The 12,892-nt window shown below is 55.3% G+C and overlaps 1 protein-coding gene across 4 annotated transcripts in view; it reads right to left on the reverse strand.

The window, feature by feature from the left end:
• Positions 1-1,177: 1,177 nt before the first annotated feature.
• The window catches only part of TOP3A (DNA topoisomerase III alpha), a 38,076-nt gene continuing 26,361 nt past the window's right edge, over positions 1,178-12,892 (reverse strand). For all 4 annotated transcript variants that reach the window (XM_036296408.1, XM_036296407.1, XM_036296409.1 and 1 more), the window contains 6 exons: positions 9,250-9,363; positions 8,990-9,155; positions 8,179-8,322; positions 5,309-5,431; positions 3,649-4,340; positions 1,178-1,778 (listed from right to left, as the gene is read on the reverse strand). In XM_036296408.1, the coding sequence (XP_036152301.1) occupies positions 1,594-1,778; positions 3,649-4,340; positions 5,309-5,431; positions 8,179-8,322; positions 8,990-9,155; positions 9,250-9,363 (1,424 nt within the window). In that variant the 3' untranslated portion in view covers positions 1,178-1,593. The remainder of the gene's footprint in view (positions 1,779-3,648; positions 4,341-5,308; positions 5,432-8,178; positions 8,323-8,989; positions 9,156-9,249; positions 9,364-12,892) is intronic.

A 12,892-nucleotide genomic window follows, 5' to 3' on the forward strand; every position in this document is an offset into this window, starting at 1 on the left:
CTGGCGCCTGGCGCTGGTCCCGATCGCTCGGTGCTATCAGTGGTGCGAATGGCGGCTGCTGGCCCCGATTGGCCCTGAGGGCTTCTCCACCTCCACCTGCTCCTGAGGGGCGACTGGGGCAGCAGTGGCTGCTTGCACCTGCTGCAGGCGCCGGCCCCAATCACACCCGCTCTACACCATCAGCGGGTGTGAATGGAGCTGGTGACATCAGTGCGTGGGAGCAGTGGGAGCAGTGGGAGCGGGGACAGGGGTGGGGGGGCCAGGGAGGATGGGTTGAGACCCACCCCTGTGCCCACCGCAGCCTTGCGGCCCACAGTTCAAGGTGCACTGGGCCCCTAGTTCAGTCATAAAAAAAGGAATGAAGGACCAACACGCTTATATGTGGATGAACCTTACAGGGCACAGGTGGTCACATTCTGTATGACTCCATATATTTTATTTTAAGAGAGGAAGAGGGAGAAATAGAAACATGAGAATCATTGATGGGCTGCCTCCTGCACGTCCCACACTGAGGATCAAGCCTGCAACCCAGGCATGTGCCCTGACTGGAAATCAAACTGGTGACCTTCTGGTTCATGGGTCAACACAACCATTGGGACACACTGGCCGGGCATGTATGATTCCATTTATATGAAATGTTCAGAATAGGTAGAACCAGAGGCAGAATATGGACTGGTGGTTTCTGGGGTTGGGGGAGCCCAAAACCTCACAGATGCAGGGCCATGACCCATACCACTGATGAGGTGCTCCAGGAGCAATTCCAAACGTTGTCCACCTGCCACCCAGCCCGCGCAGGGCCAGGCGTCCCAAGACCTAAGGAGTGTTCATTTGTTCAGCACTAGTGACGTGACTGGGCAGCCCACACCCACTCTGCTTACCTTCTAACCCTCACAACAAAGCCAGTATGTTGAGTCCTGTTCACAAGCAGCAGTAAGGAAGGTGGCAGCCTTTGGAGGTGTGGGAGACAGATTCTGAATCGTGCACCCGCTACCTTCTCTGCAGGACAAGCTGCGAGAAGTTGGGATCCACTTGGGAGACCATGGACAGGAGAAAAGGGCATCGGCTGGAGGGAGACCATGAGGGCCAGAGGCTGGCAAGAGTCCCCTGGGCCCTGGCTGGTATCTACACCCACTGCTCCTGCCACCGTTCCCCAGACTCCGCACCTGACCCACCAGAGTGAAGGGGTGAAACTCTTTATTAAGGCACATGAACAGGTGTGTCCTGGCCACAGGCTTCTAGATAAAGGGGAGTAAGTCTTCTGTAGACACAATTTTAGAGCAAGAGCCACTTGGCTGCATTACGCCTCCTTCTCAGGATGTCCGTGGAGAAGTCCCTCCTGCCCCGGAGGCCACAGCTGCTGCCGCAGCGCAAACAGGGCCTCTGCGGGGGTCCCAGCAGCTCCTGCGCCTCAGCAGTGGCATGGTCACTCGGAGCCCAGGCACGGGGTGGCCTTGAGGAGCAGTCTGACCTGGACTCCTTAACACAGGCCGGCCAGACGCAGCCCCTCCCCACACCCCCAGGGGGTGAAGGGCCGCTTGGTCCTAGGAAGACAGCTCCTCCTGGAGACAAGGGATGAGTAGAGGCAGCGCCCTGTCACCCTCCTCTGCCCTGAGGACAGAAGGGGCGGGTGTGTCCAGGCTGGTGGCAAAGGCTGCATTTCCGTGGTTTCTTGGCCGTGGACCCCGGGTCTGAGGAGCTGGCCCGCGCTCTCTTGCTCGTGGACTGGGGCCCGCGGGTGTTCCCGCCGCCTCCTGGCCAGGGCACAGCTCCAGAAGCCCCTGTGGGAGGAGCAGGGAAAGTCACACTGACTTGGAAGGAAATACAGGTTCCTTTCCATACTCACTGCCCCCCAGGCCAGGCCCCCTGCTCTGCACCAGCACATAGCACCCTGCCCAGGCCCTGAGCTCCTGAAGGCGGGCCCATGCGGTGCTGGAAACGAGAGTGCTGCCCCTTTTTACCAAAGTGGGAACCCAAGCAAGAGGCTGGCCTGAGGTCACGAGTGAGGCAGAAAAGACAAGAGGGCCTGTGACCAACCACCTGTTCCCCACCTTCCACCAAGAAACCCGCGCTCTGGATCTGCCAGTCCTTCCCCAGCCTTAGTGCCGCCTGCCTGCTCAGCCAGGTAGCGGTCTGCGGGCCTGGAGGGCAGGCCTGCTTCCTCCCAACTGGAGGAGTGGCTCTGCAGGTCTGAACCACCCTCCACTCAAACGCGAGTCTGTCATAGCAAGGCCCCTCTGGCTCTGGCAGCCAGCCCTGCACTTAACATTTTATTCATTTTTAGAGAGAGGAAGGGAGAAGGATAGAGACAGTAACATCAATGGTGAGAGAGGAACATCATTGATTGGCTGCCTCCTGCAGGCCCCCCACTGGGGATCAAGTCCACAACCCGGGCATATGCCTGGACCAGGAACCAAATTGGTGACCTCTTGGTTACTGGGTCAACATTCAACTGCCGAGCCACACCAGCCGGCCCAGCCCCATACTTTTACTGAGCCTCTGGGTCAAGCATGTCAAACTCGTGGCCCGGGGGCCTCATGCGGCCCACAGCGAATATTTTTGTGGCCCAGCCAATATAATGGTGTGAGCAGTTATTACAGTTATGAAAGGAAATGAGTCTCCTGTCAGACCCAGCATTACTGACACTCACCGTGGGTCAGTGTTGAAAGTGATCACTGTGAACAAGAGTTCCCCCGAAGCAGGAAAGAGAGTAGCAGAGAAGAGATGCCAAGTGCCAGGAAGAAAACATGAATTTTATCACTGCTCTTGTGCTTTTTTTATACTAGACTTTTCTAAGTAAACCTACATTTCTATGAGGATTGAACCTTTTGTTCTTTTTGCGGCCACATACACTTACACCTTGTTCATGGGCCTGTGTGAGCCCTGGAGTGTGCCCTGCTTGCTCTGGGTTCCTCCTGTAGGTGCAGAGCTGGTGGCATGTTAGCCACAGCCCGAGATGAAAGTCCTTCAGGAGCTCGGATGGAGACAGACAGGTGCCCATCTTGTTGAGGAAACCGAGGCTGAGCCAGGCCCTAGGCTCCAGGTCAGGCCGCTGGGCTGTGGAGGCAGCGCGACCAGCTCCCACTAGGCCTGCTGTCACTCTCAGAGACACGCTCTGCTGCGCACGAGGGCGGGCAGGCCACTCCTCAGTGCCTTCAGTGCGCCCGCCTGGGCCCCATGGCCGGGCTCCGTCTCACACACCCATTTGGGTGCCACACTCAAGCTGTGTCTAACGTTGGGCTAGTTTCTTCATCTGAATAAATGAGTGATTTTTTGGGTAATGACTTTGCAGGGTTTGCAAAGGCTACAGGCACATGGGGTTGGGATTAGGCCGACCTACTTTCAAGTCTTGCTGTGTGACCCTGAGCAAAGCGGCTTCGTTTGTGGTCAGTCACTTCGTGTGTATAACTGTGACCGCAGGCTCACCTGGTGAAGATGGAGGATGTGTACGTACATAGTTGACTTAGCGTGGTGCCGGCAGACAGCACGCTACTGGCCTCCTGGCAGGCACCCTTTGGTTTGGGACGCAGATGAGGAGCAAGCCAACCTCATGCTCACACTCCCTCACACAGCTGAGGTCTCTGAGCAGGGCCCGCCCGCCCGCCCGCCCACTGCTCCCTGCAGGGCCGCTGCGGGGAGGCGGCTCCTCACCTGGTGCCACGTTCTCGTCCACCCACTGAAAGAAGCCGCACTGCTGCGCTCTCGGCTTGGCACACGTGTGGAACTGGCGGCCCTTGTTGGGCCCGTCCTTCTGCACCGTCCGTGTGACAGCGGCCTGACTACAGAGGCAGGACGTGCCACCACCAGAATCATCCCCAGGGCCACCAGCCCCACCGGGGCGGTTCCCTGAGCCAGGGGGGCGTCCCAGCGAGCCGCCGGGGGGTCTCGGTGCAGAAGAGGGAGGGTCCGGGCAGCTGCCGCTGGCCCACAGGAAGAAGCTGCAGCTGCCAGCAGGGCACTTGTAGAACTGCCGGCCCTGGTTGGGGCCCTCCTTCCGGACGGTGAGCAGCACGGCCTCTTGGCCACAGTTGCAGACCACAGAGTCGTTTTCACCAGCAGCAGTGGCTGGTGGTAGATTCCGGGCCAGAGCCTTCAAGGGCCTGGGCTGCCTGGTGTCAGGGGGCAGGGGGTGGCTGTGCTGGCTGCTGTCCATTCGGTTCAGGGACTGGCCAGCCTGCAGGTAGCCAGGGGGCTGGCTGGCTGGCGGGCAAGCTCTGGGGGGGCCCTGTGAAAACCTCAGGTTCAAGATCTCCCGCAGGGTCTCATCACATCCGCCGATGCAGCCAATGAACTCCAGAGGCATGGTCGGGGGAAGGCTACCACGCTTACACTTCAGCTTCAACCTAACGGGGCCAGAAGGTAAGAAAACACATTTACACCAGGTGCAGCGTCTTCTCCTTGGTCCCAGAGGGCTGGGCCTGCCTGAGGTCTCCCCCTGGCATCCTCATAACGCACCAGCCAACCACCAGCCCCTCCGGTCTTCACACGAGTGCAGAGGGGGAGGCAGGTGGGACCACAACACAGAGGCCTCTGCAAGGCCAGCCCGCACCAGCGGCCCTCCAAGTGTGAGCCAGCGGCCTCTGCACTTTCCGGGCCCTTTCAAGGTGAGGCCAAAAATATTTTGCAACAATGCCAAGTCTGCTGTGCTCTTATCCTTCCAAGTATGTGCAGTAGAGTTTTTCAGAGGCTACCACACATGCAATGAACCCAGCAGACCAACTGTGGGAGCAGGCATGAGAGTCCAATTGTCTCCCTTAAGCCAGACATCAGACTTGCAAAAATGGAAAACCATGCATTCTTATTTTTTTGCTTTGGAAAATAGGCATTTTAGCTTAAAAACATGTTATTTATGTTAGTGTGCAATGCATGTTATAAACAAATTAATAAGCTCAATTTTAGAAGATGTCTACACTTTAATTTGGTAAATATTGCTAAACATACCCACAACAAAAGCTCTTTGGATCCCTCAATGATTTTTACAAATGTAAGGGGTCGTGTGACTAGGTGCGAGGACCAGCCCTAGTGAGAGCTCTGGGCCTTGGGGAAGAGCATGGGAACGATATGTATGCAATGCACGCAGACTCTGGCCATCTAGCAGAAGAGGACAGGCCACGGGGCCTTCATGGCTCTTCCTCTTGAGACGGCCCAGGAGCCTGGCCCCCACACCTACAAGGGCATCAGCGGGACCTGCCCCAGTGGAGACCTGCTGGCCTGGTGCCGCGAGCACAGCGAACGCCCTCTGAGGACCTAGGAGTGAAAGGCCCCGAACGTGCCCCACCTCCTCTGACGCTGACTCAGGCGCCCAGCTCACCTGTGAACAGGGTGTGGCTGACACACTGGACACACACTCTCATCCCTGCACGCCTCCAGCACAAAGTCAGGGAGCCACATAACTGATCGGCATTCCGGGAAGCCCGTGCAGCTGAGGTAGAACCTGGGGGGCACAGGGACCAGGATCAGGCAGAAACGGGAACTGGGGGAACCAGTCCCAGGCTGTCACCCATCTGGCAAGAAAATTTTTTTCTCCCCTTTTTTCCCCAGAATATGAGAGTTTATTCAAAGTCCAGCATAGATTGGCCAAGCTGCCTTCTACAACATGAACAGAAAGCCTGTGAAGAGACAGAGTTGTTATAAAATAGCTTAAGCCCTGAATGGTGTGGCTCGTTGGCTGGGCATTATATTGTGCACTGAAAGGTCACCGGTTCAATTCCCAGTCAGAGCACATGCCCAGGTTGCAGGATCAATTCCTAGTTGGGGGTGTGCAGGAGGCAGCCCATTGAAATTTCTCTCTTTACCCCTCCCTTCCTCTCTCTCTAAAATCAATTAAAAATATATTTAAAAAGTAGCTTGAATTCAGTTCTCTCCACATTACAAGGTGCCAGGCGGGCAGTGGGATGTGCCATGCACCACATTATAGTTCTGAGCCTGTCAGTGCTGGAATCAAAACATACACCCGTGTCACCCTTGCTGCCCCTCATGTCTTACACCCTTGTCCCCACCCCACATGGACACTAGGGACCCAGGTCCCAAGAAGAGGTCTGTGCACAGGGAAGCCCCTGGACTGTGAGCAGGACCACAGCAGGTGAAGGCGACAGGACCTGAGAGCGGTTGTCCCCCCTGAAGGGGCCCCAGCACTGGAGACAGACATGCAGAGCAGTGAACTCTGGTCCAGCGTTTGCAGGAGAGAGGAACCCTGACAGCCGAAGGGCTGCCGTCCTGCAGACAGGGCAGGTGAGGTGTGGGCGCCCTCTGTATTGGAAATGCTGGCCGGCTGCACTGCCCACCCGCTAAGAAATGCACTGCTGCCCTGCAGGGTCTCGGGTTCGATTCCAGGTCAAGGGCATGTACCTCGGTTGCAGGTTTGCTCTCTGGCCCTGGTTGGAGTGCGTGTGGGAGGCAACCCGATTGATGTATCTCTCTCACATCCATTTTTTCTCTCTCTCTCCCGCCCCTTCATTCTCTCTAAAAATCAATGGGAAAAATATCCTTGGGTGAGGATTAACAGCAACAAATAATAACAAAGAAACTGCTACAGCTGACTCTGCTTTCTGCTTTAAAAACAACCAACCCCCTGCCGACACTCAGACCACAGCACCAGGGAGTACGAGGGCTTGGCTCAGTGCCCCGGGCTCTCACCTCTTCCTGTGCAGGGAGCCGGGGGGTAGGGCTAGGACCCCCCAGTCTGATGAGAGTCTTTACCCTTAACACCTGCTCCACATCTTTTTTGGCCAACATTTATCAATGCCTTCCAGTCCTGAAATTCTAGGGCTGGACTAGCCACCACACACACCACCCACAATGTCCTCTGAGCATGCCTGGGTATGACCAGACCAGGAAAAACAGAACAAACCCCAAACCCCAGAAATGGAGATTATCAGGTAAACCCTGGAGTGGTAAACCTCACAAGATCCTCCAGACCCACCTGGGTGACTCAAGGACTTGCAGCACCCAGAGCTACACCAAAGTAAGCATTCCTTCCCTCATGTTCCGAAGCTGACTAATCCACGCACACTGTGGCCCAGAGGAAACCACCGACAGCAGGTATTAAACGCTGACACAGGGCCGCCAGGCACTGCCTACGCCTGCAGGGGCACTGGCTTCTACGTTTGTGGGCAACACACGCCTGACCCTGGCTGCTGGTCGGGCCCACAAACCTCTGGTTTCTGAGTCAGGGAAGCCACCTGCTCACGGAGCAGCACAGAGGTGAACGATGCTGCAGCCAGAGGGGCTGGCAGGACGGAGAAGGGCTGTGAAGACCGGGTTCAAATTCTGCTTTTCCTGCTCCCAGGGCTGCCTGCTATAGACAAGCCCTCAGCCCCTCGGCCTCAGCCTCACTCCTTAGAAAACAGCTGCCCTGTAGGGTGGTTATGGAGTCGGATAAGATAGTCTGTCGAGCACCTTCCAGCATGCCAGCCAGAGGGATGGCACAGGATACACGATGGCAGCACCACCGCCCACCACTCCCGCCGTGACCTTCCCCTGGCCCAGGTATTGGCTTGGGCAGCTAGGCCCGGCCGGGCAACCTGAACCTCGGAGTAAACTGCCCACTCGGAATGAATGCACTGAGAATAGGAGGGATTTAAGATGTTCAGACCCAATTCGGAGCCAGAGCTAGGAGAGAAGGGAATCAGTGTTGCTGAGTATCTAGCATATCAGGCTCAGGGCTAGACCCTGACTTCTCACTGAATCCTCACCCTTCCCACAGCGTTGTGAGGCAGACCTCGGTGCCCGAAGTCTAGGGACGAGAGAAGAGTTAAGTAACCTGCTTTGGCGCACAAACTTGTACGTGGTAGAAGTGGGATTCTATCTCCAACTCCTGGTCCGGGGGCTGCCAACAGCAGGCTGCCTCTAAAAAATGACACGAAGGAGCCCTAGCCAGTTTGGCTCAGTGGATAGAGGGTCGGCCTGTGGACTAAAGGGTCCCAGGTTCGATTCCCAGGCAAGGGCATGTACCTCAGTGGCAGGCTCCTCCCTGGCCCAGGCCCTGGTCGGGGCTCGTACAGGAGGCAACCAATCGGTGTTTCTCTCACATGGATATTTCTGTCTTTCCCTCCCACAAGTCAATGGAAAAACATCCTGGGTGAGGATTAAAGAAAAAAGAAAAGGCGGGGTGAGCAGAAGCTGCCTGGCCAAGCCGGCAGGTGCGAGGCGAGCAAAGGTGGGCACAAGCTGGGCACTGACCCGCCACTCTTCTTGGTCTTGAGGACCATGTCCTTGTTGCACTGCGGGCACTTCCTGACCGGAGCTGGCACCGCCGGGTAGATGGCTTCCTCCGGGGGCACCTCCGCCCTTTCCCCAAAGTACTGGGACAAGGCTTCGTCCAATCTGAAGAAACAGCAGAGCATGTGCAACGTTCTTATATGCGTTCAGCACGTGTGACCCAGGAGCCAGCTGGCTGGTCAGCCCCAGGCCGGCTGCACAGGCGGGAGGCAGGCACAGCACTGCACTGGCCAAGCGGCCCTGGCCGGCCTGGGTGACGGACAGTGCCCGGGAGGGTGCAGCTCTGCCGGTCAGTGGCCGCACATCAAACAAACCACACCGGCCCAGGCACACGCTCCTGAAGTCCTTCTGGGTCTCAACCAGCTCACGCATTCACGACGCTGGGGCAGACCTTTCTAACACACACGCGTGTTGCTGAATGGCCCCTCACAACACCCTGAGAACAAGTGGTCCTACCCCAGCACCTGGTTTACTGGCATATGATTGTGCTGCTACTAATTCAAAACAACTGAATCAAGAGAATAGCATTTAGCCAACAGCCCAGCATAGCTGGACCAGGTCTCTCTGTTTGTTGTGATATTGACAAAGCTCCACGGAAGGGAACACTTGGAGCTCAGGAGGAAATGACCGGGGCGAGCCAGGCCGCAAGGCCGCTGGTAAGCATGGACCGGCCTGGCGGGCAGCGTGTGAGCAACACCTGGTTTTGCTGAGTCACCCCAGGAATTCCCACTTCTTAGGGAAACGTACCCCTTTACCCCCCGTGTGCACTCACTTCTTAGCTTTAGCCACTGCTTCGGTGAAAACTGCCCTGTATTTCTGGATCTGCTGCCTGAGAACCACAGATTTATCCTTCCTCCCCTCGCAGATCAGCTTCAGATCGGCTTCCAGCTCGGCGCGGAGGTCCGGCTTGGACATCTCATAGCCCATGGAGTCATACCCTGCGGGAAGAGCAGTGTTCTGTGCGGCCCCGACAGCACAACTTGGAATCTGAGCGACAGAGCCCCCCCAACTCCCTGCAGCCCCTCCCCTTACCTTCCACCAATCCCATGCCCAGATGCCCAGGGAGAAACCGCTTGTCTGGGGTGAGCCCCACGTACATCCGGGCTTTGATCGTCTCGATGTGCTCCGCATGAGTGGCATCAGTACCTGAAAGCCATTCCAGTGACTCGGTTAGTCCAGACCTCGCCCCCCCCCGCCACCCCGTGGGCCCTCCCTCTGCCCGGATTGCCTACTCTCTGCACTACTCCTCCATGCACAGTCCGGACCATATGGAAACCACAATGCCACCTCCCTGTCCCTCACATCCGCTTGCTCACTGACGCTGTCACCTCCAGCTCGGACGTTGCGTCTTTAAGTTTCCCCCTCAGCTCAGCCGGAGCCACAGCCAGAGCCCCAACACCAGCTGGTCAGGACACCCGAGGCTCCGGTTTCTGGTCTCTCCCTCCACCCACCCGTTCTCTCCGCTGTGGCCAAAGGGAGCTTTTGTTTGTTTATTTATTTATTTTTAATTTATTGATTTAAGGGGGGGAGGGAGGGGGAAGGGGGGGGAGAGAGAGAGATCAATTTGTTGTTCTACTTATGCACTCATTGGTTGATACTTGTATGTGCCCTGACCAGGGATCACACCCACAACCTTGGTGTGTCAGGGTGATGCTCTAACCAACTGAGCTACCAGAAGAGGGCCAAAGGGACCTTTAAAAAATATATATATATATATATATATTTATTGATTTCAGAGAGGAAGGGAGAGCGAGAGAGAGATACAAACATCAATGATGAGAGAGAATCATTGATTTGCTGCCTCCTGCACGCCCCCTACTGGGGAGTGAGCCCGCAACCCGGGCATGTGCCCTTAACAGGAATTGAACCCGGGACTCCTCAGTCCACAGGCCGATGCTTTAGCCACTGAGCCAAGCCAGCTAGGGCTGAAGGGACCTTTTAAAACAAGGGTAGGGAACCGTTTTTTCTGCCAAGGGCAATGTTTATATTTATAAAATCGTTCTCTTAATATAAATGTTGCAAGAAAAAAGCTCCTAGATTTACTGAATTTCGAGTCCCACCTGTGGCTGCCCTGGCAGGGCCAGACCAAATGATGTCATGGCCCGTGGACCCGACACTCCCCACCCCTCCTTTAAAACACAGATCTGCCACCAGGGAATGCAAGCCAAACCCACAGGCAATGTCACTCCGTGCCGACGCGGATAAAGACCAGATGGCAGTAAGTGCTGGCGAGGATGTGGAGACGCCGGACCCTCCCGCACTGCTGGGGGATGTAACACGGAGCAGCCGCTGTGGAAACCAGCCTGGGGTCCTCAAACACAGGCACCCGACCCAGCAGTTCTACTCCCAGGTGTATACTCGAGAGAACTGAAAACATGTCTACACAAAACTGGGGCATAAATGTTCACTGCAGCATTCGGAACAGCCACAATGGAACAACCCAAATGTCCGTCAACAGAAACAAAACGCAGAACGCTCCTCAGTAATGAAAAGGAACAACGTCCTAACACACGCCACACACGGACGAACCGTGACAACATGCTAAGTGACAGAAGCAAGTTACAAAAGACCACCTGGTGTCTGATTCCGTTATAGGAAATGTCTAAAAAAGGCAAACCTATGGTGGCAGGAGGGGCGTGGCTGCCTCGGGCGGGGACCGGGAGGGGAAGGGAATGACGGCTCTGGGTGGGGGTTCTTTCTGAGGTGGTGAAAATGTTTGATTTGTGGCGACAGCTGCATCATTTTGTGAATATACTAAGCACTGAACTGCACATTTTAAGTCAATGAATTATATACTGTATGTGAATTATGTCTCAATAAAACTGTTCACATTTGAAAAAAGTGTAGCCCTACATTGGTCCTTTCCTTAGAAATCTTAGACGGCTCTGCTGACCGCGGGCCAACATCGGAGCCCTGAGCAGGGCGTGGCTCCCATCACCTTTCTGGCCTCCCTTTTCCGACTACCCCGAGCGCCCGCCCCAACAGCACGGCGTCCTCCCCGTGTCCTCCCCGCACCGCGAGGCCTGCCTGCGCTCCTCGACGTTCTTACTGGGAGGCTGCGGGCTCCCTGCCTGTTCCCTGCAGAGCCCAGCATGTTGTGCCTAACGTGTTGGTTTGGTTTGGTTCTCCTGCTGGACCAGCCCGTGAAGAGAAGGACGAGGCCTTACGCCTGTGCACCCAGGCCCCAGGCCTCACACTTTAATGCATAAATCATGGGGGTAAACTACCTCTCATTTTAGCTAAATGCACGGCCTTTCTGGACAGGCCAGGCATGGCCAGGGGCCTCAGGTCAGGGCACGTCTTCCTACGTCACAGAACGACAACACTCACTTTGCAGTGAGGAGCTGCCCCCCGAGGAACAGCCTGCTTCCATGACACCCCAGGGAGCCCCCCTTGCAGGCACGGCCCTCTGGACGAGGCTCAGAGACAGTCCTCAGAGCTGTGAGGAGAGGGGCCAGTGGGTCAGTCACAAGAGAGCCACCTGTAAGGCTGCGGCTACAGGGCTTGGTGGGAGAAACAATCATGGCCTGGCTTTTCTTTTTAAACTTAATTTCATTTTAAAAAAAATAATTTTTAAATTTACAATTATAGCTGACATACAATATTATGTTAATTTCAGGTGCAAAACCAAGTGATCAAACATTTATATGACTTACAAAATGATCACCCCGATAAACCTAATCCCTATCTGACACCATATAAACCTACTTTCTAATTCTGAAACAATTACAGGAAATGCTTTAACAAAAATCTACGACTACGGCCACCCCTGGTAACAGCAGGGGCCTGGCTGGGCCGGGCGTGCGGGAGCCATGTGAGCAGCGGAGACGGGCACCTGGAGGAGTGGCTGCCGCGCAAACCCGAACAAGAGTCCCTGGGACAGGAGGCTCAGGCTGCCAGACCTCCTGAGACTTCAAAAGATGGAGAGAGGCTTTTATGTGGAATTTCTCAAGTTTTACATGTTGGGACCTTATTTAACACAAACAAATCTCAGCCTGGACCCAAAATACTGAGGCCATGGGCAGCCCCGCTCCCTGCGGAGCCGGTGGGAAATGGCTGTCTCTCCAGGCACACCTCCTCATCCTGCACCTCACCTCACGTCTGCGTGTGCCCTGAGCAAGTCCCTCCCTCGGGAAACACAGGGCACAGCTCTGGAGCTGAGATGATGCACTTTTTAGCAATAAAGTATTTTAAAATTAAAGTATATACATTTTTAAGACATAACACTATTGCACACTTAACAGACTACAGTACAATATAAACCTAACTTTTGTACGTGCTGGGGAAGCAAAAAATCTGTCACTCACTCTACTGCAGTGGTCTAGACTCTAGACCAGCCGTGGGCAAACTACGGCCCACAGGCCGGATCCGGCCCGTTTGAAATGAATAAAACTAAAAAAAAAAAAAAAAAAGACCGTACCCTTTTATGTAATGATGTTTACTTTGAATTTATATTAGTTCACACAAACACTCCATCCATGCTTTTGTTCCGGCCCTCCGGTCCAGTTTAAGAACCCATTGTGGCCCTCGAGTCAAAAAGTTTGCCCACCCCTGGGCTAGACCAAACCCATAGTAACTCTCAGGCACCTGTGTGTATTTGTGAGTGTGTGTGTGTGTGGTGCAAGGTCTGAGGCGCCTGTGTGTGTGTGTGTGTGTGTGGTGCAGGGTCTAAAGC

This window comes from Myotis myotis, unplaced genomic scaffold (assembly GCF_014108235.1).
Source record: "Myotis myotis isolate mMyoMyo1 unplaced genomic scaffold, mMyoMyo1.p scaffold_m19_p_29, whole genome shotgun sequence".
In the NCBI taxonomy this organism is placed as follows: Eukaryota; Metazoa; Chordata; class Mammalia; order Chiroptera; family Vespertilionidae; genus Myotis; species Myotis myotis.